The 27,198-nt window shown below is 39.6% G+C and overlaps 1 protein-coding gene across 1 annotated transcript in view; it reads right to left on the bottom strand.

Moving 5' to 3' along the window:
- Nucleotides 1–27,198, bottom strand: part of LOC122115538 (zinc finger X-chromosomal protein-like) — an 88,405-nt gene that overhangs the window by 27,655 nt on the left and 33,552 nt on the right. Inside the window, exon 7 of the mRNA XM_042689024.1 lies at nt 6,647–7,288. Coding sequence (XP_042544958.1) covers nt 6,647–7,288 — 642 coding nt within the window. The remainder of the gene's footprint in view (nt 1–6,646; nt 7,289–27,198) is intronic.

Here is a 27,198-nt window from a genome sequence, read left to right as displayed (position 1 = left end):
AAGGATCCACTATATTCTATATTGTGTTTTTGTTGTTCACTGCCTTACCACAAAAATTCAGAAACAGAGGTCACCACATACCTGCTGAGTAACTGCCTTTGAAACACTTTCTACAAAGAATTTGATGGGGGGTGGCAAGTGTAGCATAAGCAGGAGGGTGACTGCTCAAGACCCTGAGTTCATACACCAGTACAGCTTACAACAACAGCAAAATGCCTAGTAGCCCAACTACTCAGAGGCTAATGTCTGAGAATTAGGCTTCAGAGATAGCCTAGGCAAACAAATCTGAGATACTCTGATCATCACAAAGCAATCAGCAACAAACAACAGGTTATGCTCAAGCTCTGCTATCAGGAACAACAACAACAACAGCAACAATAGCATCAAACAAACAGACAAACCCACAAAATCCACAATAGACAAGTGAAAAAAGATTCTACAGGGCTTCCATTGTACTTTTACAAATAAACACCAAGCAAAGGCCTGGTGGAGAAAAGAACAGGCTATGAATACAGAATAGGTAGCTGTGAAGGAGGAAAGGATTTCGGTTTTCATGTTATGTTTGTTTGTTTATTTATCCGAAATAGGTACATGCTTTGGACCTCTGGGCCTTGAGCTTGCTTTGCCTGTGTGCTTGCTTGCTTGCCTGGCTCTCTAGAACATGAGGCAGGCCATCTGACAGGCTTTGTGTTGGTAATTTTCTTTTTTTTCTTTCTTTGTGTTGGTAATTTTGGATAAGAGCTGTAACAGACTCTAATGTCCTGGCTGGTTTTGAACTTGATCCTCCAGCTCTTCAGAAATCTCAAGTGACTGTCCTCTCCTGAGGATCAAGGAAATGGGTGTGAGCCACAGGCAGCTGGCTAGACCAGAGAATTCATCTGTTGCACAGAACTGCTCATGGTCACAAACCTATCCCATATCAAACTTAAACACCTTTGAGTGGGCTTAAAGACAATAAAGATAGCATGGGAAGTAGAGAGACACATGGATTTATTCATGTGCTTATTTCTAGAAATTGAACGCAAGCCTTTATTCATTATATTGGTAAACACACTACCACTGAGCAAAGCTGGTGACATTGTTTTTCCCAAAAAATATGAGGTAAAAAGTAAAGCAAAGTAAAACAACAACAACAAAACCAATGGCTTTGGATTTTAAATCACACTACTTGCTTGTACATAAAATAGAGAATAGATTTGAGTAGGCTGAGACATTTCAGTATTACAAAAACTCCTTTCTTTTTATATTTGGAAGTCTAAAAACATGTAATATCCAGTGCAAAGGTTGTTGGAGGTTTACTGAATTAAGTGCATTAATATAGAAAGTTTGCCATGAGATCTTCCCACTGTTGGCTCAAATAACAAACTTATTGTCTCACACTTTTTAAGTCTCTGAATTTTTAAAGTGCTTGATTTCCTCCTAGGGACAAAGCAGCATTGTCATTGTACTTCTTCACATGCTCTTCCTTCTGTGTGTTTCTGAGTCCTGACCCAAATATAAGAATTAGTTATAAGCCTAGGGCCCATGCTTAGTACTTTTATATTTTGTGGATTTTATGGAATAATTGCTGTGACTATCCTATCACTTATTTGGTGCTCAAGAGCTCTGGTCTCCCTAGTTTACTAGGACATTTCATTCAATCCATAATGCTGCCGTCTACCTTACTCAAGTCCAAATTCTTTCACACCAGTTAAAGATGTTCAAACATGCCCACTAATAGAGTCTGGAGCCACCGCCTTCCCTTCTCTTCTCTTTCTGAGGGTGAACCTGCATTCTGACCACCCCTCCCTGGGCCCTAAATGCTGGAGGAGCTCCATGCTGGATTTCTCATCTTTGTCTTTGCTGGCCCTACATCCATACTAGACCACTCTCTCTTTAACCCTTTTTGTGGTGATAACTACCTGTGGGCCCTCTGACTCTTTCTGTTTCTCTCTCGATGTGGCATCACACCAGAAGCATCCTTATACCTCCTGGGCCAGTCCTTCTCATTTGGAGATGCCTGAATCGACAACGTGACTTTCACTATAACAGAGACTGTAGGTACACAGTGTACAAATACAGCCATCCACTCTAGCCTCTTTTAACTAAGCACACTCCAATGTGAGCTGCCAGTGCCTTCCCATCTCAGACACTCTCTAGATTTCCTTTCACTCAAGGAGTCTATAAAGACAAAACACCTTATGTTTTATTGGCTACACAATCAGGCTTAATGGCCCCTAAACCAGACTTGTGGTAAAAATATTCTCGGAGACTTGGATTATTATTGCTACAACAGTGGTAACTGGCTAGTAGTTCTACACATATTCAGGCTTTTCTTGCTCTCCATGTTTGTTCTTCCCTCTGCCCATCCTGTCCAGCTTTCCCTATCTTCCTGGCACATGGGTAGCAGCCCATCCCTGACAAGTCACCAGGGAGCCCAGAGATAGCCCAGAGACCCAGTGACTATCCAGTTCTCAATCGCCTCAAGATGGTGCTTCAGCACTATACTTAGCTGGACCCAGAGTCAAAGGAAAGCATCATTGTTTTTAAAACTCACTCTATGCAAAAAGGACCAATGATTGCCCTCAAGCTCCACAAGATCAATGAGCATGGCGTTTCAGGTTTTCAATAGTCAGGAATACCAGGAGAAGGCTGATAAGGCTGTTTGGAATTAGGGAAAGATCCTGCTCCTGGTGGCTGCTCTCTGGACTACTCATCCAAGAGGCACCCAACACACACCACCCAGCCTAAAACTTGCCCTGCTAAGCAACCACTGCCTGGATCCTGTGCAACCTGGGGTTCAGAGTCAAATGTCCTTCCATCTCTACAAGGTGGGCCATAACTCTAGCCAATACGTTCAAAATGGCAAACTGCCTTTCATTAAATCTAATTTCCCATTATCATTTAAATTAAACATAACATGTACCTTTATGGCAGGAGAGGTTACAGTTACTGATTGCCTTGCTTTATGGAAACAGTATGTATTTGCTAATCTTGGCTAAGCGTGCTACCTCAAAGTGGGTAGGAAATCGTGATTGTGGTAGGCTTACTGTGTAATGCTAACAGTATGAGAGTATCACAGCCAGGCAAAGATATTAAAAGAACACAAAATGAATTGGTCTCTGTGCCAAGCATCCTTAAAGTTCTCTAGTTAAAAGCTTGGCCTCTATGTAGTAGAGCAAAACACTGAGTGATGAGTGGTTGAATCATAATGGGTGTCTTCATGAATGGATTAATTCACTGGTAAATAAATATGGTATTTCTGAGAAAAGATTCTGATTTATTATTTTTTCCCACTAGATCTGGCAGTTGACTGCATGGCCGGGTGCTGTCCCTGACTTTTGGTGCACGAAGCTACTTTATTCACAGCACTGCTTCCCAATTTTTCTGGGTAACTGGAGCTAAGAGTCTCGCAGTCTCTTCTCCCTGGGCTGTACTTGTACACTGAACTTTGGATCTAAGCTACCTGGGACACTAGGATTACAGGCCTCAGCCACTGGCACCCAGCAAAGAAGGACTTCTCAAAGGCCTCTATCTCCATTCTCTTCTGTCTCTTTCTGTTTAGAACTGAAATGAGGTGAGCAGGTGACCTTACCTCATCACTGAGATACCCAGTTTTCTACCATGTTTTTCTTAACCTAGATCCCAAATAAGGCAGCCAGGTGGCAGTGGATAGAAAACTTAGACACCATGAGCCAAAGTGAATTGTCACTTAAGATTTTACTTTTCATGTAATGGAACAGTGATCAACTCTTATTCCTCATTAATAGTAGGATGCCACATCCTAAAGAAACCCTCTAGGGGTTTGGCTTACTAAGATCAACATTCATACAAAATATGCAAAGTTAAAATATAAAAGCAACATTGTAGTGAACATGAACAAGATAAACTTCAACTGATTAAGTACTTAAAAAGTCACCAGGCTTTGTATTTAGCTCTTTATAGTATGAGAATAACAGTGTTGTCTACCATCAATTTGAGATACTATCTCAAACAGAATGGAAGTTAAACAGGGTTGTGTTTGGCTCAATTGGTGTATCATCACCTATGAAGCCCAAGTCCCTGAGAATCATACTAACCTTTTATAAAACAAAAATATTCTCATTTCTAATTTTTGCATCTCAAACACACATTTCCAACAATGCATACACTAGCATTTCTTAAATAATAGGTATTTTTCACGAGTGCCAAGGGACATAAAATATCCAAAAGTGAATTTCAGTGAAATCATAACTAGCCATGCTAAGATCTTCTACTCTTGAAAATTTTAACAGAAACAACTTCTTTTTTTTTTTTTTTTTTTGAGTCCAGTCCTGGTCCTGAACTCTGGGCTAGGGCACTGTCCCTCAGCTCTACAGCTCAAGGCTAGTGCTCTACCCCTTGAGCAAAAGCGCCACTTCCAGCTTTTTTCTTTTTGCTTATGTGGTGCTCAGGAATCAAACCTAAGGCCTCATGCATGCAAGGCAAGCACCCTACCACTGAGCCACCTTCCCAGGCCTGAAACAACTTCTTTCACTTAGCCAATGGAATATAAAACAATAACCAGCCTATAATCCCAACAGTTTAGTAATCTACAACAATTTCATTTTTCTTTGACGTGATTTTTTTGTCCAAAGTTTTCTGTTTTATCACTCTGTAATGCCACAAGTTCAAATCAACACAATTATGACTCCAGTGAGGCTGAGAAACACAACAAATGTAAAGTGTTCTGTTATCTTTGTTTTATTTAACAAATGTCACCATATTAATGTTTTCGTACTTTTTAAATATCTCCTGTTAAATTTTCATCTGTATATTTTTATTAAAAATGAAATTCAAAGAAGACTTTGAAAATAGCATTACACATACAAAAATTTATTCTCCACAATACCTTACCATCAGACTAAACACCATGGGAATATGTAGAGGTAGTAAGAAGGTATAAAGGGCTTCAAAACTCAATCTGTATTTATGGTGGGATGTCAAACTTGAAAATGAGTGTGAAGAAATTGTGTGTGTGTGTGTGTGTGTGTGTGTGTGTGTGTATTTAACACTAGAAAATAAAATAAAAGCCTTTTAGCAGATGTAGATTGGAGTATCATGAACCAGAAGATCCTTCTCAGGTCAGAATGTGCTTTTGAAAATCAATTCTATTAGATGCCCCATTTGGCAGTGTCCCTTTATATTTTAAGAGATGTAAAAAACTTCCTCTTTTCTAAAAAGCTTAATGCCTCAAGACTAGCAAAGTGAATTAATTTCATATTTCATTTATAGTCAAGTTAGTGACTTAACATGTAGTGAACTCTTAGACAAAATGGAAAGACTGGCTGATATTTGAAAGCCAAATTTCACATCTGAACTCTGTGTGTGTGTGTATGAGTGTGTCTGTGTGTGTGTGTATGTGTGTGAAGATGTGTGTGTGTTGGGCTTATCGTCTGTCTGTCTGCCTGCCTGCCTAAACTCAGGCCTTAGGTGGTGCCTCTGAGCTTCTTTTGCTCAAGGCAAATCTGAGCCCCTCCACTGCTTCCATCTTAAGCTTTAATAAAAGCCAGCCTGCATAGGAACTCTTCAAGCATTGTTTTCTAATAAACACAAAGAAGGCTTAATCTGCCATCTCTAGGAATTACTTCTCATTCATTTATTAAATGGACTTATAATTCCTCCTCATGTCCCTTTCATTGCAAAACAGAAAGTATCTTTACCAGCTTCTCAGAACTGAAGGACCATGTCTGAGTTAATTTCCCAGAACAATTTAAGGCAGGAATAAAAGTTATTATGGAAAACTTTCTACACAGTTCACTCGTTTTATCTCTCTACTTCACATGAACTCTACTCTTTGTATATCAAGTTTACAGAAAGATCGCAGACATTTCTAGACATTCAAGCTGTATATTGTCGAATAGTTTTCACCCCAGACATAAGATTTGAGGAATGCCCAAGAAAAAGAGCTAAGTGGCCAAAAAGTGTCACCAGGTGCCATTTACTTCTGAGAGTCTTATAAAGCCAGACTACATGAGGTCTCATTTGTAAAACACAACCTAGAATACATAGAGCATAAGCAAAATTACTTGGAAATGTTGCTCTGCTGAAAAATAGAGAGAGAGTACAAAGGAAATCTTACTCTCAGTAGTAGCATTCTTTTCCCACTGGGCAAATATGGTCAATACGTATTAGCATCGCTAGTGTGTTCACACGGAAAGTGTCACTGTCCAAAAGGCTGAAGAAACTAAGACCAGGAAATGATTCCTTGTAAAGTTCAATTAAGACCTGACAATATTTATATTACCAAAATCGTCTCATCTCCAAGGAATGTAAAAATGTCTGCCCCAACCTGGTTAAGATGATTACTTTTTACAGTGACTCATCTTGTTAAGATGAGGACAGTTAGAGTAAGCATGCATTAAAGCTTTAATGACTAAAACTTCAGTACAGAGAAGGATTGGCTACTTTCTACAAAGCAACTTGTTGATGCCTTTTCATCTTTTTTCTTTTTGCTCATCTGTTAAAGAAAGAGAGTAAGATCCAGAACACTTTACTGAATAAAGCCTACAGAGAACTCAGTTGTATTTGTACATCAACAGCTGCCTATGACCAAGGATGACTGCCTTTAAGAAAGCCTCTTGCTTCACAGCACACGTTTATAAAGATCCGTGGACACACTGTGAGGGCAAGCTCTCATCTGTATGGCGTCGCCGTATGTGCTGGTTCTTTTCAGAGGGTCTTCGAAATCCTTTCTTGCAGTACTCACAGCGGTGAGGGTAGTCTTTTGTATGAATGGAGATAACATGCCGTTTAAAGCCTGAGGCATCTGTGGTGCTGTACTCACAGTGCTCACACTGAAACACTTTCCGACCACTGTGTGTATTCATGTGCTTTTCAAGCTCATCCTGTTGTTGAAATCCCTTTCGGCACCTCTTACATCTAAAGGGAGGATCCTTGGCGTGAACTGACAGAATGTGGCTACTTAGCAGAAATGGATCTGAAATCTTGAAGTCACAATGTCTACACTGATGCATTTTTTCATCTGTGTGGACAGTGGCATGTTTCTTGAGTTCGGAAGGCCTGTGAAAACCTTTACCACACATTTCACACTTATAGGGGTACTCCTTGGTGTGAACTGAAATTATATGTCTCTTCAGATCACCTGAGCTTGAGCTCCTGTGGTCACAATACCAACACTGGTGTCTTTTGCTTCCTGGGTTGATAAAGCCATGTTGCTGTGCTTCTCTAGTATCTGGGGAAGTCAGAAGATAAATGTCACCCTTAGATGGCATCTCTTTGCTGGGCTTAGACTTTGGATGTGTTTTCAAGTTAGAAGAGTCAGCAGACCCATATTCCCAGGACAAGTGCTAATAGAGCTCCCTCCACCACATCTCCCTCCTCCCTCCCACCCCCACCACCCATAATCCTGCCAATGGATTCTCATGTGGATTCTGTGCTCTGATAGGGGCTAAAACATTTTCTGCACCCTACACAATTGTGGGGAGAGTTCTTGCTAAAAGGTGATGACTCAATATCCCTTGTTAAACAGCTGTCTCACATGCACAGAATTTACACCTAAGTACCTTTTGGTGGCACTTTTTCTTTACATATCACTTTATAAGAAAACAAAAGTCTGAGAATGAGAAAATCTCATCCTACACTCCTGCACATGAACCACAGCTTCACTTGACGATTTGGTTCATTGTCTATTGGAGATAATGGTCTCATGTATTTTCCTGCCCAGGCTGGGTTATCTTGACAATAATGAGTGAAATTTGTGTGCATGTGGTTCATGATAATAATCCCAGCTACTCATGAGACTGAGGATCTGAGGATTGAGGGTCCAATCCAGACAAGGCAGTGAAGTTCCTGAGACACTTATCTCCAATTATACCCATGAGAGAGCTGTAAGGGATGTGCTGGTTTACTTCATTCAGTGCTAGACCCAAATGAGAAAAAAATACAAGAGGGCAAAGAAAGGAGAGCTAGCACCCTATCCATGTACCTTAGCTCAGTGGTCGATGACCTAGAATAAAACAAACAAACAAGAAAAATCCTGTGAGTTGAAACTCACAGGACCCCAAAAACAAATGACCAGACACATAAGGGGGTTTAGGAATTTTGTTTCATCTCCACTAAAATCAGCTTACAATTTTGATTCCTTTCCTTCATTCTGAACCACAATCAGATTTTTCCAAGGAAATGATTCATGACTCTCCCTGAATTCTAGAAACCCTATTTTCAAAAACAAAAACTACTTGGGGCCCATCAATTTCTTCTAAAATCTCACCTACATGTGGAGTGAAAACTACCCTTCCCTCACCCATTTGCTGTTGCTGGGAATCATCTCTCTTCCTTTTCCCTGGGTTTTGTTTAGCGAGTCGATCTTGGCCACCACACTCATCTACATGCAAGAGGGTACCTGCTCCAGGAGCCTGGTTTTCAGATCCATCAGAGATATCACCTAGTGAGTGAGTATTAAAAACATTTTTACAAAGTGTTATGAGGCATAAAACAGTAGGGACTCTTAGCCACAACCATGAAAACAAAGTGCTGACACTCATGAGTTACAGAAACTCCTTGTTTCAGTCACTGTGTCTTTTTAAAATTCTTATTTTATTGTTAAGGTGTGCAGTGGCAATAGAGGATATGCCATAGGGGAAAGAACATACAAAGAAACAACAATAACAACAAGTAATAAAATCACATAGTACTTTTAAAACAGTAACAATCAAGACAGACCGCTTGTATCCATATCCTTTCACTTGGCATCAACTTATATGGTCATTTGTACATGGTTTCTGAGCTTTTCCACTCATCTGATAAGATTATCCTATATGGATACTAATTATTGCAAAGAAGGGAAACCATGAGACCTAAATGTCCTTGGGACTGGTCAACTTCACTTAATATGATCTTTTCCAAGCCTTTCCATTTCCTAACAAAAGGGACACTATCGTTCTTTCTGACGGAAGCACAGAAATCCATTGTATATATGTATAATATCTTCTTGATCTACTCTTCTACTGAGGGGCATCTGGGTTGATTCCATATCTTAGCTGTGGTAAAAAATGCTGTGATAAGCATAGCTTTATAGCATAGTCTTATTTATGATCCTTTGGGTAAAAGAGCAAAAGTCAGATTGCTGGGTCATATGGGAGCTCTATGTGTTTTGAGGAACCTCCATACCGCTTAGGGACTCTTTATGGACACATTCATATCGAGACCAGGAAACGCCTTGCTTCCAAACCCAGCAATCTCCTAAAGAGGTGGTCAAGTCATGACACACGTACAAGCAAAATTATAAGCTAACACATTGAAAGTCTGTCCCTTTCTAATGTACCAGGAAACTCAGAGCAAAATGCATAGGGAAAAAGAAAACCCATCTGAGAATTCCTCACCTCTCCTTAAACCACCACAAATTCATTTCCCAGTGCTAAACTCTGAATAGCACAGATGCCAGTTTTTTCATTATTCAAAGACTAAATTCTTCAAGTACTATGTGACTTACCATAAGCAGCTGTCCATATGACTGGCATCAGGGCTTTCACTTCATTGTCACCCACTTGCTGTTCATGTATAGCAGAAGATGCTAGAGCTGCAGCATCTTCCTCTCCTTTAATCACATCGATATATCCTTCATCAGTAATTTCAACAAAACCTAAGTACAAAATTAAGTAAATGCACAAAAAGTTAGAGATATTAATCTCTAAGACTCTGCTGTAATTCATACTCTGATTTTTCATACAGAATCTTGCTAGCCCAGGCTGGCTGAAATCCTCCTGACTCAGCTTCCCAAAGTGCTATGAATGAAGGGGTATACCATCAACCCCTTCCATAAACTTTCAAAGCACCAATGTCGCTGGGAACCGGTAGGCTCATATGTGTAACCTTCATATGTGAAGATCTGAGGTTCAAAGCCAGACTGGGAAGAAAAGCATGTGTCACTCTTTTCTGCAGTTAAACACCAAAACCTCAAGCTGAAAGAGACACTGTTGTTCAAGTGATAGACCTCCAGTCCTGAAAACACAAAGGTAAAGCACAGAATTCCACCACTGAATGTAAACCCCAAGGGGAAGAAAGGGAAAGACAGAAAGAAAATGAGAAAGAGAGAAGGAAAAATGGAACAAAGGATGAAGGGAGGGAAAGAAGGCAGAAAGAAAGGAAGGAAAGAGGGGAGGATAGAAGGAAAGGTGCAAGAAAACAAGGAATGAACACAGAAAGGAAGAAAGGAAGTAACAAAGGCTGAGAAGGAAAGAATAAAGGCAAAAAGAGGACAGAAAGAACTAGTTTATGAAAGGCAAGAAGGAAAGAATCAACAACCTAAGGATTTCTTGCTGACTTAAAAGACAAGGATGCCTTCTTTGAACAAAGAGACCATAATAATTACTAAAACAGTGTTCCTTACTTCATTCAAATACTGCTTGCACTGAATACCCTGTGTAGGCTGGGCAGAGCATCTTATGTATATAATCCAGCCACTAAAGAAGAGAAGAGCCGCTTGGAAAAAATGCAGAGACAGCATCTCAACAGACATCCTGTGTGTGAGCCCCAGCTACTTACTCAGTAGACTATATTTAGGAGTAATACAATCTGAGACAACAACAATCTGGATGTGTGATTCCAGCTACGCAACAGTGTACAGTTAGCAGCAATATAAGCTGAGGCTGTCATGGACAAAAATGTTAGTTCTGCCTGAAATATAATAATAAAATGGAGGTATGGACACGTTCAGTTAGCGGAGGACCTTCATAGTATTTTGTATTTGTCCCAAATACAAAATCCTGAGTAGCTCTTAATCCCCACAACTGACGGACATGTTTCCCACCACATGCCTTCTGCTTACTTAAGACTTCTTCTTTTTCCTGGACTCACTGACAGGCATACACGTTTCTATTCCCTGGAAGTAAAAATTCTTTTGCTCTGACACACTAGTTCCACTCCAAAATTACTCTCAGGTGGCACTTTCCACCATGTCTACATGGGCACCGGTCAGGAAACAAGACAAGAATTCATTTGAACCTTCATTTCAACACAGTCCTCTATAATACTTTTACCATACATTTCAAGTACCTCTTAAAAGATGTCTCCAAAGAAGATGTCAATTATTCTGGTATACGAAAGCTAAGGCTCAACCATTTAAGGAATCAAGATGAGTAAGTTGGAACAGCATATAAACATGCTGAAGGTTTCCTCTTTACCTAAGTCATCCATTCCACCGTCAGATTTTATAGTGGACATCTTCATGACTTCAGGGCAAGTGTCATCTACTTTACAAGAACTGACTTCTGGTTCCATGTCCATATTCAGTCTAATGGGACCACCATGATCCAGTTTGCATGCGTCATTCACTACAGAGGTGGGAAATATATCAGAATCAACCAGCTTATATACATGAAGTAGTGCTATTTTCTTAGTCTTTTTGTCCAATACAATCTCTAATCTGACTCACAGAAAACAAAATAATTTAATAGATGTTTGAGAAAAAATTGTCCCAGCACACCACATAAGTCAAATTTCCAGTATTGCTAAATTAGGTTACAGTAAACAAAAACAAGACATATACTTTCTTTTCTTTACCCAAAGGTGCCCAGGCTGATCCTCCAATATGAACCTCCTGAATAGCTAGTATTATAGGCCTGATCCAACGGTGTTAGGCTGGGTATCCCCAATTCTTTTTTTTATTTTTATTATTATTTTTTTTTAATTGTGAAGATACTGTACAGAGGGGTTACAATTACATGGGCAAGATAATGAGTACATTTCTTTTTTTAATGTATTTTCTTTTTTCTTTTTTGTGAACATAATGTACAGAGGGGTTACAATTATATGGGCAGGATAGTGTGTACATTTCTTACCAAGCATTGCAGCCTCCTCCTTTGTTTACCCTTCACATCCCTTCCCAGCTTCCCCGCTCCCCACCCCCCCCAGTCCCAATCCTTCTTCTCCCCCCCTCCCCTCCCTGCCCCGAAGTTGTAAAGCCCGTTTTGGACATGACAAGTTGTACTTCTCATTGTTGCAACAGGTCCACCTGTATCCTTAAACGACTTGTTTTTCCCCATCTCCTCCACAAGTTATATTGACATCACATATAGTGAAAGCAGGGGTTATACTGTGGGGGAGGGACAAAGCAACAAAGAAATAATCTTATAAATGCGTTAGAAACACATGCATGAAAGAAAGAAACATTAAAATACACATCTAAGGGTTCATTTTCCTAACATCACATTATCTGACCTTTTCCGCTTGACTCATACATAATCTAGATATTGCAAATAAGGGAAACCATGGGACCTATGTTTCTTTGGGCTTGGCTTACTTCGCTTAATATAATTTTTTCCAAGTCTTTCCATTTCCTAACTAATGGGGCAATGTCATTCTTTCTGATGGAGGCATAGAATTCCATTGTGTATATATACCACATTTTCTTGATCCATTCATCTACTGAGGGGCATCTGGGTTGGTTCCAGATCTTAGCTATGGTAAATAATGCTGCAATAAACATAGTTGTGCTGGTAGCTTTAGTGTGGTCTTGTTTGTAATCATTTGGGTAAATGCCCAAAAGTGGGATTGCTGGGTCATAGGGGAGTTCTATGTGGAGTCTTTTGAGGAACCTCCATACTGCTTTCCAAAGTGGTTGAACAAGTTTATATTCCCACCAACAATGAAGTAAGGTTCCCTTCTGTCCACATCCCCTCCAGCATCTGTTGTTGTTAGAGTTCTTGATTTTTGCCATTCTAACTGGAGTGAGGTGGTCTCTCAATGTTGTTTTGATTTGCATTTCTTTCATGGCTAGGGAGGTTGAGCATTTCTTCAGGTGTCTATTGGCCATCCTTTCTTCTTCAGAGAAGTTTCTCTTTAAGTCTTTCGCCCACTTGTTTATTGGGTAGTTGTTTCTTTGAGGATTTGTTGTTGGGGGATTTAATTTTTTTGAGTTCCAAGTATATTTTAGATATGGGACCTTTGTCCGTTGTATGGCTAGTAAAGATCTTCTCCCAATCCGTGGGCTTTCTATTGATCTTGCTAGCTATGTCCTTTGCCATGCAGAAGCTCTGCAACTTTATGCAATCCCATTTGTCCAACCTTTCTTTGATTTGTTGTGTTTCGGGTCTCTATTCAGAAAATTTCGGCCTGAGCCAAGGAGACCTAGGGTTTCTCCTATTCCATCCTGTAATGTTTTCAGAGTGTCTGCTTTGACTTCGAGGTCTGTGATCCATTTGGAGTTGATTCTGGTGCAGGGTGATATATAAGGATCTAGCTTTAGTTTCAAAGAAATAATCTTATAAATGCGTTAGAAACAAATGCATGAAAGAAAAAAAACATTTAAATACATATTTAAGGGTTCATTTTCCTAACATCTCATTATCTGACCTTTTCTGTTTGACTCATACATATACTAGATATTGCAAATACGGGAAACCATGGAACCTATGTTTCTTTGGGCTTGTCTTACTTCACTTAATAAAATTTTTTCCAAGCCTTTCCATTTCCTAACAAATGGGACAATGTCACTCTTTCTGATGGAGGCATAGAATTCCGTATCCCCAATTCTTAATCCTAGTTTTAAATAACTGCTTGTAAACAGGTGAGCTACGTTGTGGAATCTTGGAACTATTTTACAATATTCTAATTAAAATTGGTTCATTATTTGTAGCAATTGCAAAGCCAACATTATAAGCAAAACAGCACTGAAAGTTAATCCTCTTGACTCTCTTTCCCTACGAAGAACCAAAACTGATAGGTAGGAATATACTGAAATCTTCCTTCCGACAAACATGAGCTGTAAAATGTAGCAATCAGACATGCAATAATTCCAAAGTTTTAGGCCCTATAACTGGTGATTTAGTTGTTGTGGTTGTTTTAGCAATTTTTTTTATTGTGACTAAGTGATTACATAAATTCCACAGTAATGTGACATAGTGATACTTAGTTAAAAGTCACAACCACATTCGAACTTTCATCGGGCAAATTGTCTTTATCATGGTCTATAGAATTTATGAGTTCTATGAGCTTTGACAATATAGTTATATCTTCCATATCAGGTGATATGTACATTTCTTTCCTTGTGTTTAGTATCAGCAGTTTCCACTTTCCTGCTCATTCCCTTCCCTCCCATTGATGTCATGAGTGGCTTAGTTTGTTTTGATCAATGTCCTGTGAAGCTGATGAGTCCTTCTGATGGATTTTTTCCCTTTTCCCTCTGTTTCTGTGTTCTCCATCTAGTATCCGTCAGATGTGCACATATGTACCATATATGTGCTAAATCTCTTTACACACAGGAATATAACTCCAAGCCCTATTATCCTTATGCTTTTCCTCCTTCCCTCCCTCCATTTTTTTTATTGTGAAAATACTGTACAGAGGGGTGACAATTACATGGGCAAGATAATGAGTACATTTCTTATCAAGCATTGTAGCCTCCTCCTTTGTTTCCCCTTCCCATTTCTTCCAATCCTCCGTCCACACCCCTACACAATCCTCCTCCCTCCCACCCCCCACTAAAGGTCTAAAGTTTGTTTTTCCACTTAAGGACTTGTACATCGCATTACTGCAATGTATACACCAGTATCCCTATTTAAGTGATTTGTTTTTTCCCTTTCCCTCCACAAATTATACCAAATCTCAAATACAGTGAAAGAATGGGTTATACCATGGGGGAGGGACAAACAAAGCAACAAAGAAATAATCTTATAACTGTGTTAGAAACAATCACATGAAAGAAAAAAACATTTGAATATATATCTTAGGGTTCATTTCCCTAACATCAACTTACCTGACCTTTTCTGCTTGACTCATACATATACTAGTTATTGCACATAAAGGAAAGCATGGGACCTATGTTTCTTTAGGCCTGGCTTACTTCACTTATTATCCCTCCCTCCATTTGTTACTTCCTCTCTTACTCTCTCAGTTTTGTCCTCTCCTTCCTGCTCTCCTATTCAATTCCTCCTTGCCTTCCTACCTCGTCCCTTCACACGCTCCCTTCCTTAGTTGTGTTCCTGGAACTGAGGTTTCATTCTCTTGTGTAACTTTTTAAAAATACCATTTCTTTGTTATTATTAAAGAGTTGTACGGGGAGATGAAGGGGTGGGTCACAGTTCCATGAGTCAGGTTATGAGTATAATACTCTCTAGATAATGTATCACCATCCATTTTTCCTACCAGATTTGTCCTGTCATCCTTGCCCACAAGTTGCACACAGTACATTGTTTCCATAAGGTATATTGAATATCACATCTACATTTGTCCACCCTAACAGTACAACTAATCCACCAGGAAAAAAGAATAAAAACACCACCAACAAAGTGAATTCCATTTGTGGAAATCGTTTTCATGAACAGTATTTAAGATGTACACTTTTGGATTCCTCAAGGAAGAGTATCCTCTTTGGGTCTGTCTGTTGTGTCTGTTCATGAGTAAACACAAAGGCCCTGCAGAAGTTTTCATGTACCACTGTTGTTTAGGAGGCATCGTTCACATCTGAGAGAAAACGTAACAGTTTAGACCAAGACCTTAAGCCACATCCCCACTTCCTGCTCTTTGGTGCTTAATTGGAGATAAGAGTCCCTTGAATTTGCTGGGCACAGTTGGCTTCAAACCAACATCCTCAGATCTCAGCCTCTTGAGTAATGAGGATCAGAGGCATGATCCACCAGAGCGTACTTGGCTTGCAAGCTACATTTTTAAACACAATTGGTCTCAGAATGAAAACATCTTTTAATGAAAGGAAACTGATATATTTCACAACCTAATGTACGAAAGGTAAATATTTTCTTACAAAAATGTTTGACAGCTAGCAAATCCCAGGGAGTAGTACATGCCTATAATCCTCCTTAGTAGGAGAGCTGAGATCTGAGGATGGGGTTGAAACCAGCCCCTGGAAGGAAAGTCTGTGAGACTCTGAATTCCAATACATTATCCAAAAGAGCCAGAAGTGGATCTGTGGCTCAACCCCGAGAGAGTTAGTCTTAAGCAAAATAACACAAAGACAGCAAAGGGAAACACTCCGGGATAGCACCTATTCTCAGCGATCAACCTCTAGCGCGCGCGCGCGCAAACACACACACACACACACACACACACACACACACACACACACACACACACACACACACACATCCATCCTGTCCCCTGGTGCCTTCCTCCTCCCACTCCCGCACTGGCCTGAAGGCAACAGTAAGGAGCTAGAGACTGAAAAGAAAAGGTAGGTCAAATTAAGAGGTAAAGAGAGCAGAAATTCAAGATACACATACATCAGAAATGCAACAGAATCTCAGGATAAACATACTTCAGACAAGTTGAATATAGATGAGAACCAAAACAAAGTCAATCTTGTGTGGCAATCTGACTTTTTCTTATAACAAGAGTCCCAAAAATTATGTAGGTCAAAGAGTAATATCTTCATGAACGGATGAGTTGAATTTTGTGTATTTTAATTTCTTGTTTTTTAAGGTACCTTTCCTGAGAATGGGGCTCAGGACCTGGATACTATCCCTGAGAGTTTTTGCTCAGGGCTAGTGCTCTACCATTTGACCCACAGCTCCACTCTAGGCTCTTTTCAGCAAGTTAGTGGAGAAAAGAGTCTCACCAGCATTCTTGCCCTGGCTGCCTTTGAAACACAATCCTTAGATCTCAAGCCTCCTGAGTAGCTTACATTAGGCAGGAGCCAACAGGGCCTAGATTCCTTAATCATGCTTAAGACAAGGTCTCACTATATAGCCGGGGTGCTTTCAAACATGAGATACTCTCACTTCAATCTTCTGAGGACCCCAATTAGAGCTAGCTAAGATGGCTTTCCCCAGACAGTCTTCCTGTGCCTCTTCCAATGATACTACCTCCTAAAACTGTCTTTTGTGCTTACTTTCTTTTTCTTTTTCCTGTGTTGTTGTGCCTCTCCTGGGGATAAGACTAAAAGACCTGACAATGTCTCGGAGAGGATTTTGGTTCCAGCCTAACTCTCTATCTTTCCTGCCCAGAATGGCTTGGAATCAGAATCCTCAGATCTCAACATCCTCAGTAGCTTGCATTGCAGTCAGGAGACACCTGTGAACTGAGGTCTTTCTCCCTGTTTATCAGGTGTCAGGCTATCTTGAACTTTGTTATTATAACTTAGTAACAGGCAATTTGTGTTTATAACTTTTGTCAACTCACAAGAGAAACTGTATTCCAGAAGGTTGTTGTACTTCCTAACCTGTGCTCACAGGATCATTAGTATCAGATTTAAATGTTCTTTTACAACTCAAAAGGGCTAAACTTTAGTGCAATTTCAGTGACATTCATGGACTGGGAACACTGAGAATGGCCTTTTATATTTCACATTTGTGAGAGACCTAACTAGAAACTCCAACTTCCTGATATTGTAAAAATGCCATGTGTTTGTATATAAGAGGTTATTCTATGTATACATGTGGGTGCATGTGTGAAATTGAGTGTGCCCACCTGGGTGTGTGTGAGTGTGTATATGCAAAAACAACTGGAAGTATAAATAAGAGGATAAATTCTAAGATTGGAATAATGGCCTGGATTTCTAAATAGAACCAAACACATTCTTAGAGGGAATAGTTTTCTTGCTGGAATCCAGATGTGATGGAGGACACGGTATGGAAAATACAATACATGAGGAAACTCCTTTCACTGTTGCCTGAGGGAATCCTGTGCAATGTACAAGCAGCAAAAATCTGAAAGGGAAAAATCACCATGGTGGATAAATGGAAAGCAAAGAAGGACTGAAACCTTACAACCAAAGGAATTTAATGTGGCCCCAAATCTGCATAGTCAGGAGAATCTAAAGGAAGCCACACAGAAACCCTGAGCTTGCCCTTAAGGAAGAAACTCCAAGGGGAATCCAGTTATGTATCTCAGAATCCTGAAGTCAAGTACTACCAGTCTTGCTGGTAGGGAACTGTAATAATACACTAATAGACACATCCAACACATCCAACTTGAAACACTTTGATTGTGATAGCTACTAGGATGGAAGTGTATAACTGGGAAAATTAGAGAAGCCAAGTGACCAGAGTAAAAGACCAATGAATTAGCTATGAGAATCTGGCAGAATTACAAGGCCATCAATGAATCTTAAATTGGGACATTTCTTCTCTCAATAAAAAACTCCAAGTTTGATACATTAAAAGTAGGATCACGTAAGACACACTTATACCTATTGCAGGACAGAATGAGTTTGGTTCTTGTGGCTGCATCTCAAATCCATCTCCATCCATGACCTTTAATGTTGAGTCGTCGCAGCACCTACGACAAGGCATAAAGTACAACCAACAATGAAACGTTAAAAGTATCATGATTTGGCTCAACCTGAGCCGATTTAATGAAGGGATTTCTGTGAGAGTTCATTATACCTTAAGTTTAAGGTACCTTAATCTTGCTATCACCAGTTCAAAAAATGGTAACAATTCAAAGTATCGAAGAAGTGTAAACACTTGTTGCATTTTTGGGTAGTCACTGGCCTCCCTTTATAATGACCTTGTGATTACAGAAATAGGGAGGAACATGTAACTGTATGTAAGTCTCTTTTTGTTTTTCTTTTTTTTTATTGTGAAAATACTGTACAGAGGGGTTACAATTACATGGGCAAGATAGTGAGTACATTTCTTATCAAGCATTGTAGCCTCCTCCTTTCTTTACCCTTCACATCCCTTCCCAGCCTCCCCCGCCCCCTTACCTAATTCCCCCCGCCCCCCAACAAAGTTGTAAAGTTCGTTTTCCACATGACAACTTGTACTTCTCATTGTTGCAATGAGTCCACCTGTATCCTTATTTAAACAACTTGTTTTTCCCCTTCCCCTCTACAAATTATATTGACATCAAATACAGTGAAAGCAGGGGTTATACTGTAGGGGAGGGACATACTAAGCAACAAAGAAATAATCTTATAAATGCGTTAGAAACAAATGCATGAAAGGAAAAAAACATTTAAATACATATCTTAGGGTTCATTTTCCTAACATCACCTTATCTGACTTTTTCTGCTTGACTCATACATATACTAGATATTGCAAATAAGGGAAACCATGGGACCTCTGTTTCTTTGGGCTTGCCTTACTTCACTTAATAAAATTTTTTCCAAGTCTTTCCATTTCCTAACAAATGGGGCAATGTCATTCTTTCTGATGGAGGCATAGAATTCCACTGTGTATGTAAGTCTCTTTCATTCACTCTCTGGTCTAAAGGGTGCTCTTCTCCGCCATTAAGGAAGACAAGTTCATATGAGCACAATAAAAAAACACCTTCATAACCTGTGTGAAACCCTACCCAAGCATCCCTCTCTTTCTCTCACTGTAGCAGAAATGCTAATAGAGTAAAAGAGTAAAGTTATTCACTTCATATTTAGTTTCCGCTAGAAAAATTAAAGTCTCAGATATAGATAGATATATACATAGACACATAGACACATCACTATATAGGTAGATATGCATTTCTTTTTTTCTTTTTCCTTTTGTCTGTCGTGGGGCTTGAACTCTGGGCTTGAGTGCTGTCCCTGGGCTCTTCAGCTCAAGGCAAGCACTCCACTGCTTGAGCCACTGTGCCACTTCCTGTTTTCGAGTTGTTTATTGGAGATAAGAGTCTCACAGCCTTTCCTGCCCAAGCTGTCTTTGAACTGTGATCCTCAGATCTCAGCCTCCTGGGTAGATAGGATTACAGGCTTGAGCCACCTGAGCCCGGCCATTAATATGCATTTCTATTCAGAAGAGATGCTACCTGGGCAACAGTGGCTCAAAAGTTATCCTAGCTACTCAGGAGACTGAGATCCGAACACCATGGTCCAAAGCCAATCTAAATGAGAAAGTCTGTGACATCTTACCTCCAATAAGCTATTCAGAAAAAGCTGTTGCTGTGGCTCAAGAGGTAGGGTCTTACCGTTGAGTACAACAAGGCTCAGGGACAGAGACCAAGCCTAGTACATGAAAAGAGGTTTTTTTTTTTTTTTCCAAAAAAGTTATGTGGTCCTGATAAACACATACAAGTAAATAACACACTCAACTGTAATTTATATATAAACAATGGCTTTTCAACATCCCAGTTTTTCTCCTATTCACTGGTAAGAAACATAGTTTAAGACAATCACATTGCTTCAAATAACAAGACCATAGTCGCTATACTAATGTATCATCAACCCAAATGAAACAGGGAACCAATACTGGCTGCAAATCCATTATTGTCATTCCTGATTTTCAAAACTAGGTTTCACTACATATTTTTATTTCTTCTCTTAAAAATGTAAATTCAAGTAAGATACAAGTTCCTGGCTCAAACATAATTCATTGAAAAGTTGAGATTACTAACTGACATTATACTTTGAAGCTAGTCAACATAGAAACAGTTTGCAAGGATGCTTTCTCAATGAAGAGTCTGATAAAGTGCCAGGGTCCTGTTATCCTAGCTAGTAGGGAGCCTAAAAGTAATTCTTTTTCAGTCTCATGGACACCAGGCCCTGAGCTCAATCTCCAGGACTGGCACCCACACAATTAAATCCAAATTAATCTTCTCTAACCAACTAGATGAAACTGAATTAAGGGCATTTTCGGCTTATCTACAAAATCCAATCCAATTAATGTAATAAAAATGCTAGTGATTTGGATGAAGGGTGTGCTCTGCCATGCAGGTCAATAGAAAGTTTAAGGTCAAAGCAAAAGCTTGCTACATATGTAAGTAGACTCTCTCTAAAGACCAACACAAAGGTACACATGGAAACAAAAGTGTCATTGATATCCAGAGCTGATGGCTCACATCTGTAATCTCTAGCTACTCAGGAGGATGAGATTGGAGGACTGTGGTTCAAACTAGTCCCTGAGGCACTTATGTCAAAAAAAAAAAAAAACAGAAAGGAAGCTGTGGCTCAAGTGGTAGTGTTCTAACCTTCAGCTGAAGAGCTAAGAGACAGTGCCCAGGCACAGAGTTCAAGCCTCATGACAGACAAAAAAATTCCATTGACATACCAAGGTTTTCTTTTTTAACTACTTAACCTGTGGCTGTTCAGGATTTGGCACACAAGTTCCATTGACATACCAGCTTTTCTTTTTTAACTACTTATCCTTTAGGCTGCTCAGGATTTGGCACACAATTCCTTCCCTTTCCTTAAGTTGACATCCTAGTTTTCCTCCCATGTATCTCAAGGCTACCTTAGCCCTGACCTTTCACCTTTCTGATTTCCTCCCATATTGTTGCTTTTGTTTTTTCCAACAGGAAGAACATGTCCAAACCCACAAACTAAGGGAGAGTCCTAACATGTAACATATTACAGTTTTCTTCACTCCTGCCAGATTCGGTATCATCTCTTGCCAATTCCTCATGAACAATTTCTCTTCCTTTTACTTCTTTTTTAACATTACAGTTCATAATTTCCTGATGTCTGAAATCAATACAGCCCTTTAAGTGGATTTATTCCTTCAAGACACAACCACATCTGACTAGAAACCCTATAAACAAAAGTTGATTTTTATGTAGAAATCCTACAATTGTGTTGAGCAGAGGGTATCCCAACAATCCGTAGGCAGATGAGTATTCAAACAGAATTCCTTTGATCATCAATGGAGGTTTGCTGCTCAGAAAATTTTACACAGATGTTAATATTCCAAAGACCCTGCAGTATTAGGCCAAGCCTATCACCGAGTTACCTGCTATAAATACTAATCTTGCCTGGTAAGCGAGCGCTAAGTACATCACTACTCCAACAAGAGGTGTGTTTGCTTCTTTTCCACTTTGGAAAGGTTCTTTGGTACTCAGCCTTCTGAGATTCAATTGTACTTTAATCATTTGTGACCAAGCAATGAAAAAGATGAAAGAGCTCCAGCACATAGGAAAGAAATCGGCGACTGCTACATGCTGTAGACGATCTGGCAAAGACAGCAACTATTTGTAAAGCCTGAAGTCTGGGTCTGTGAAGAGTCACTGAATGCTTTCCTTTGCTAACACATACTGGGGCACAGGAGAGGTGAACACACCTCTCATATGAGCAGTTACTAATATGAGCAACCATCTCCTCTTTTCATAGGAAGCAACAGTACATTTGATGCCCTCCTTTCCCCTTCCCCCTTTATCGTCAGAACAAAAGAAATAGGGATGCAACCTATCAGCAGAACATATGTGTTCTCCATGTATGAGGGCCCTGGATAAAATTTCCAGCTCAAGTATAGTGGTGGAGGAACTAGAAGTGTTTGCATTTTGTATTTCAGAGCACCTTAAACCTCTTCTGGTAATGTTTTAGCAGGGACTAAAACATTAGAGGCTAACTTCCTCTAATTATTCAATGACACCACTCTTATCAGTGAAACATATGGCAGATGTATCTACAAGCAGGGAGAAAGAATATGCTGGTAACGTTGGACTGAAATACCCACAGCAATACAGCCAGCACAAGTAAATGTCTCAAGACAGATGACACAAGGAGTCCAAGTCTATATGCAAATGTACAAGAAGACCAAGTGATCACACGGGTCACCAGATGGTTGCCCTGAACACACTATCTATTTGACCCTCAGTCTGTTTCTCTCTGTCTCTCCATATCAGTCTACCTCTCAGCCTTCACTGTACCTTGAGCTTGACTAAGACTTGCAAAATTAAGACCATAAACCTCCTGTGAAGAGCTCATTTGGAAGTTTTAATTAAGGAACAGAATCTAGGAAATACATGGGGAAAAACATATATGTTAATTAGACTTTGAGAAAAACTATTAAATAGCCCATGTATTACCTTTTTAACTACACACAGTACTTTCCCAGCCTACCTTATCTTGTGTACATGTTCTCCACATTTCCACAGTTTAAAATAAGGCTGCAAAGGAATGCCAAAGGCTTAAGCACATTCAACAAGTCACTACCTTTCAAAGTGACACATTTACTCAGTCGGGATGTAAAAAGACAACTTAGAGCTTTTCTTTGTGTACCCTGTTTTAAAATCTCCTATATCTTGATACTCAGATACCTTGATTTAAAATTTCCTATGTCTAGATACTAAGGATCACAGTTCAAAGCCTGGCTGTCCATGTATGAAAGTCTACAGTACATTCTTGGCTCCGTAAATAACCAAAGCAGGAAGTGGAGCTGTGGCTCAAGTAGTAGAGTGCTGGTCTTGAGAGAAAAACTTAAAGGAAGGACAGTGCTCAGGTCCTGAGTTCCAGCTCCCAAATCCCAGAATTCAAGCATCAGAAACAGAATAGAGACAGCACCAGTGCCAGCACTCCACCTACTCCACCCAAACTAATGAAAACATAAATAACAACAACAAAAATAAATGAAAAACCAAAACAAGTGGAAATGCTTAGCACACTTATGATCACGGACTTACATCTAGGGCTCTCCACTGGTCTACTCATCATTAGAGAACTATTTTACAAAATGACAAAAATGAGATAATATTTTCACAAAAGAAAATTGTATGAATATTAACTAGATAAGTACAATTGAGTCATCATATAATCTCAGTTCCTCTGGAGACACTGGTGAGAGAACCAAGAGTAAGAACACTCATGTCCCACAGCCAGTGTGACCAAACTTCAAAAGCATATTCCATAGGTGAAAAACGAGGGTAGGGATAGAAAGTTTGAAAAAAAATAAGAAAAACAGAACAAAACAAAAAAGTATATTACTCACGCAGTACAGTATTTCTAAAGCAAGCTTTGGTTACTCTTACTATATGGATACATGCATACAAAAAAGCAATTTTAAAAGATACCTTTTTTCTTTCAGTCGGGGAAGTTGAACTCTGGTCATGAGCACTGTCCCTCCGTTTTTCAGCTCAAGGCGAGCACTCTACCACTTGACCTACAGAGCCACTTCTGTTTTTCTGATGGTTTACTGGAGATAAGAGTTTAATGGAGTTTCTTGCCCAGGCTGGCTCTGAACCATGATCCTTAGATCTCAGCCTCCTGAGTAACTAGGATTACAGGCGTGAGTCTCCGGCACCTGGCTTCTATTCACTGCTGCTCAATTATTTTGCAAAAGCACTATACTGAGATTTTGTACTACTGCAGTATAAAAATCATGTCAAATCATAATCTAGAACAATTCAAATTTTTATTTAGGTATTAATTCAGAATAATGTTTACCTTGTTATATCTGAGTCTATACCTGGTTTGTTTTTAAAACATCTATTCATGTGTTGGCCTATAGAGCTGCTAGTTAAGGTATGGTACTTGGGAGAGTGAGGGAGAGGGGAGATTATGGTTCAAAGCCAGTCTGGGAACTCCTGGTCTCCACAGAGACCAGTGGACACACTGAGACATGCCTGTAAAGCAAGTCACCAGGAGGAGAACTAGAGTCAGAGCCTGGCCCAGTCAAAAAGGGAAGGCTCTGTTTCAAAAATAACTAAAGCAGTTCAAGGGCCTGTAATCCTAGCTATTGAGGAGGCTGAGATGTGACCAGCACGTTTGAAACCACACTGAGCAGGAGAGCCTTTGGGACTCTTAACTCCAATGAATCATCACCAAAAAAGCCCAAAGTGGAGTTGCCACCAGAGCCAGCCCTATAAACCAATTTTATGCAAGCCAGTGGATATGAACCTATGAGGGGCACACAGAGATGCAGTTATCTTGCTGAAAAGAATTTTAAACCAAACAATATCAGAGAAACACTACTCATTAGAGCCGTTGTTGAAAGAAGTCTACACTTGTCGGCAAAGTTCAAACCTTGAAACTGTACTCACAACAGATGACATCATTTCCACTTTGATAATACATTTATTTATTGATGTGTTATTTAGTTATATAATTAGGTAGTTGGCTAGCTAGTCAGTTAAGATAGACCCTTCCCACTGTTAGGCTCTTGTGATCCTTTGGCTTCAACTTCTTAAGCAGCTGGATCAACTGTGTTCCCAGGCATCCAGCGCATTTCCTAAAACACCTGAGAAAACTGTGCAAACCTCCTTACAGGAGAGGTGAGGATAAGTGGAAAGAAAAACTAAGCCAGAAACCCCTCACCAATTGATTCCTGACAAATAGCACATCTGTAGTCCTAGCTACTGAGGAAGCTGAGAGCCAGCATGACCAGGAAAGTTCCTGACATTCTTATCACAAATTAATCACTCAGAAAGCTAGAAGTGGTGCTGTGGCTCTAAGTGGTAGAGTGCTAGCGTTGGGAAAAACAGCTCAAGGACTCAACCCAAGTCCTAGTTCAAGCCCCAGGACTGCTCTCCTAAACCCCCAACCACCATACAAAAGAGAGAGAGAGAGACAGAGAGAGAGAAAGAAAGAAAAGAAAAGAAAAAGAAAATACCCAGCTTCTTTACAACTTATTTATTATACTCAGCATCTCAAACTTCTAATACATGTTAACAAAAGTAACACCAATAATCAAGAGCACTGGGACCCTTCTTACCTACTTTGGCCTTCCAGTTCTTTGTCCTCTCCTCTCTAGCACATTGCTAGCTACTTCTCAAATACCCAATTGAGCACCTTAAAAAGTCAAATACAGTATGTTTCTCTGAATTATCTGAATGGAAAGGGATCAACAAAAGGAAACAAAGGAAAAACAAAGGAGACAAAGGAAAAAAGCTAAACCAATGCCCAGTGATACTCACAAGACACTGTTGGAAACGCACTGTACAACTTAACTGGGTTGGGAAGGATGGAAAGTGGGAGACTAATGAGGTATGGGGTAATGAGTAAGACAAGAAAGGGAGTGGTTGCCTTTCATTTGTAACTCTAAATCCTCTGTACACCACCTTGAAGATAAAAGGAAATTGACAAAACTGGCAAATTGACAAGTCCCATTCCCAGAACACAAGCTGTGAATATATAAAGATATACATAAAAAAGAAAGGAAGAAAGAAAGAAAGGACACAAGTCAATCAGTCAGTCATATACGAACAATTTTTGGGCTCAACTATGACTTTATCTCAGCTCTTACCAACCCTAGACAAGAACTTCAGGAAAACATCCAGTTTTTTCAGCTTGTATTACTTTTCAGGGTAATCTAATGTATCCTCAGTTCAAGATGCTCTTACTTCACGTAACTGGGATCACAATCCTGTGCCATCAGACCCAGTTTACATGTCATCTTGCTAGCATAACTTTTTGCCCTTCCAGGCTTCAAAGTCATCCCGTTATGCAGTTATCATTACAAGCATAAGCCACCATACTCAGCACTCAAAACACTAAGTTTTAAACAAGGAAAGGGACTGTCTTTCTAAAATGTGTGTAAATTGTATGGCTGAGCAAACGGCTGTGAATGCTTCCGGAGATATGTATAGTTTCCTGGCTCTCATGCCCAGGAACTGTAAATTTAAAACTAATATTTAGTCGCGATTAGTCCTTTTATATCTTCGACTTTGTATTTTATAAAATACTCTGTAATGTGGCATTTTTACTTGGAGTTTGACTTTTATTCCCCTCATGGCGTTTTGTAAAGTACCATCCTCCTATGTTAAATCTTGTGAATCATTCTAATTATCCTTTCCTAATTATTTTATCAACATCTGCCTCTTTTTATAGCTTTAAATAAATAATTAGATTATGAAAAAAATAAATTGTGTGTAAATTATAAAATAACACATACTTTGGCCAAAAGCGACTACTACCAAAATATGTATACTTCTGGTTTTCCGGTTCATCACCGTCTACCCCTCTAAACACACAAAATAAAAACAGTAAAAAAAATTAAAACAAGTACTCTATAAATATGCACACATATAAACTCATCACATGATTTCCTGCTAAAGATAATCTCACACCTGATACTTTCTTATGCTTGAGGCTAATTTACTCTTCATCGGGCACAACTAACTGATATCCTGAAACACCTCATGTCGATGTAATGTGCAGGATATAATTCTATCTTCTCTGTAGGACTTCAGCTCTCCCAATACAAATCAGCTACTTCTATAGTCCACAAAAACAATGGCCTAAGCATTTTATTTCACAAGGTAGCCAACAATGTCTGTACAAATGGCTGCCTCTCTGTTTTTACTCACTCCTTTCAAAACCTCTTCCTGATGTAGTAAACATGGAGAACTGCTGAAGCATTGCTGCTGTGATCAGCTGCAGTCCAGAAAAGGTGTGGAAAACTGGGCTTTTATACCGTAAGATTGTTGGAAACACATGCTCTACATGTTCAGGAACTCCAGTAACTGGACAGTCACAGGAGGTGCTTTAAGATTTCGATAAGTGAAGAATAATGAAAGGGTTATTGCCATTTGTTAAGTTCTTTCACCAGGCAGGGTTTTTGTGAGGACAGTGTAGGCTACACAAGTTTAGGAGCTACTCTGTAAATACCTGTGTCTTCATAATTAACCTAAGGACAGGGCAGA

The sequence above is a fragment of the Dipodomys spectabilis genome, unplaced genomic scaffold, assembly GCF_019054845.1.
Source record: "Dipodomys spectabilis isolate Male_0828 unplaced genomic scaffold, ASM1905484v1 ptg000120l, whole genome shotgun sequence".
NCBI classification, from domain to species: domain Eukaryota; kingdom Metazoa; phylum Chordata; class Mammalia; order Rodentia; family Heteromyidae; genus Dipodomys; species Dipodomys spectabilis.
Note: the sequence above shows the minus strand (reverse complement) of the source record. Positions and strands in the feature narration are given on the sequence as shown.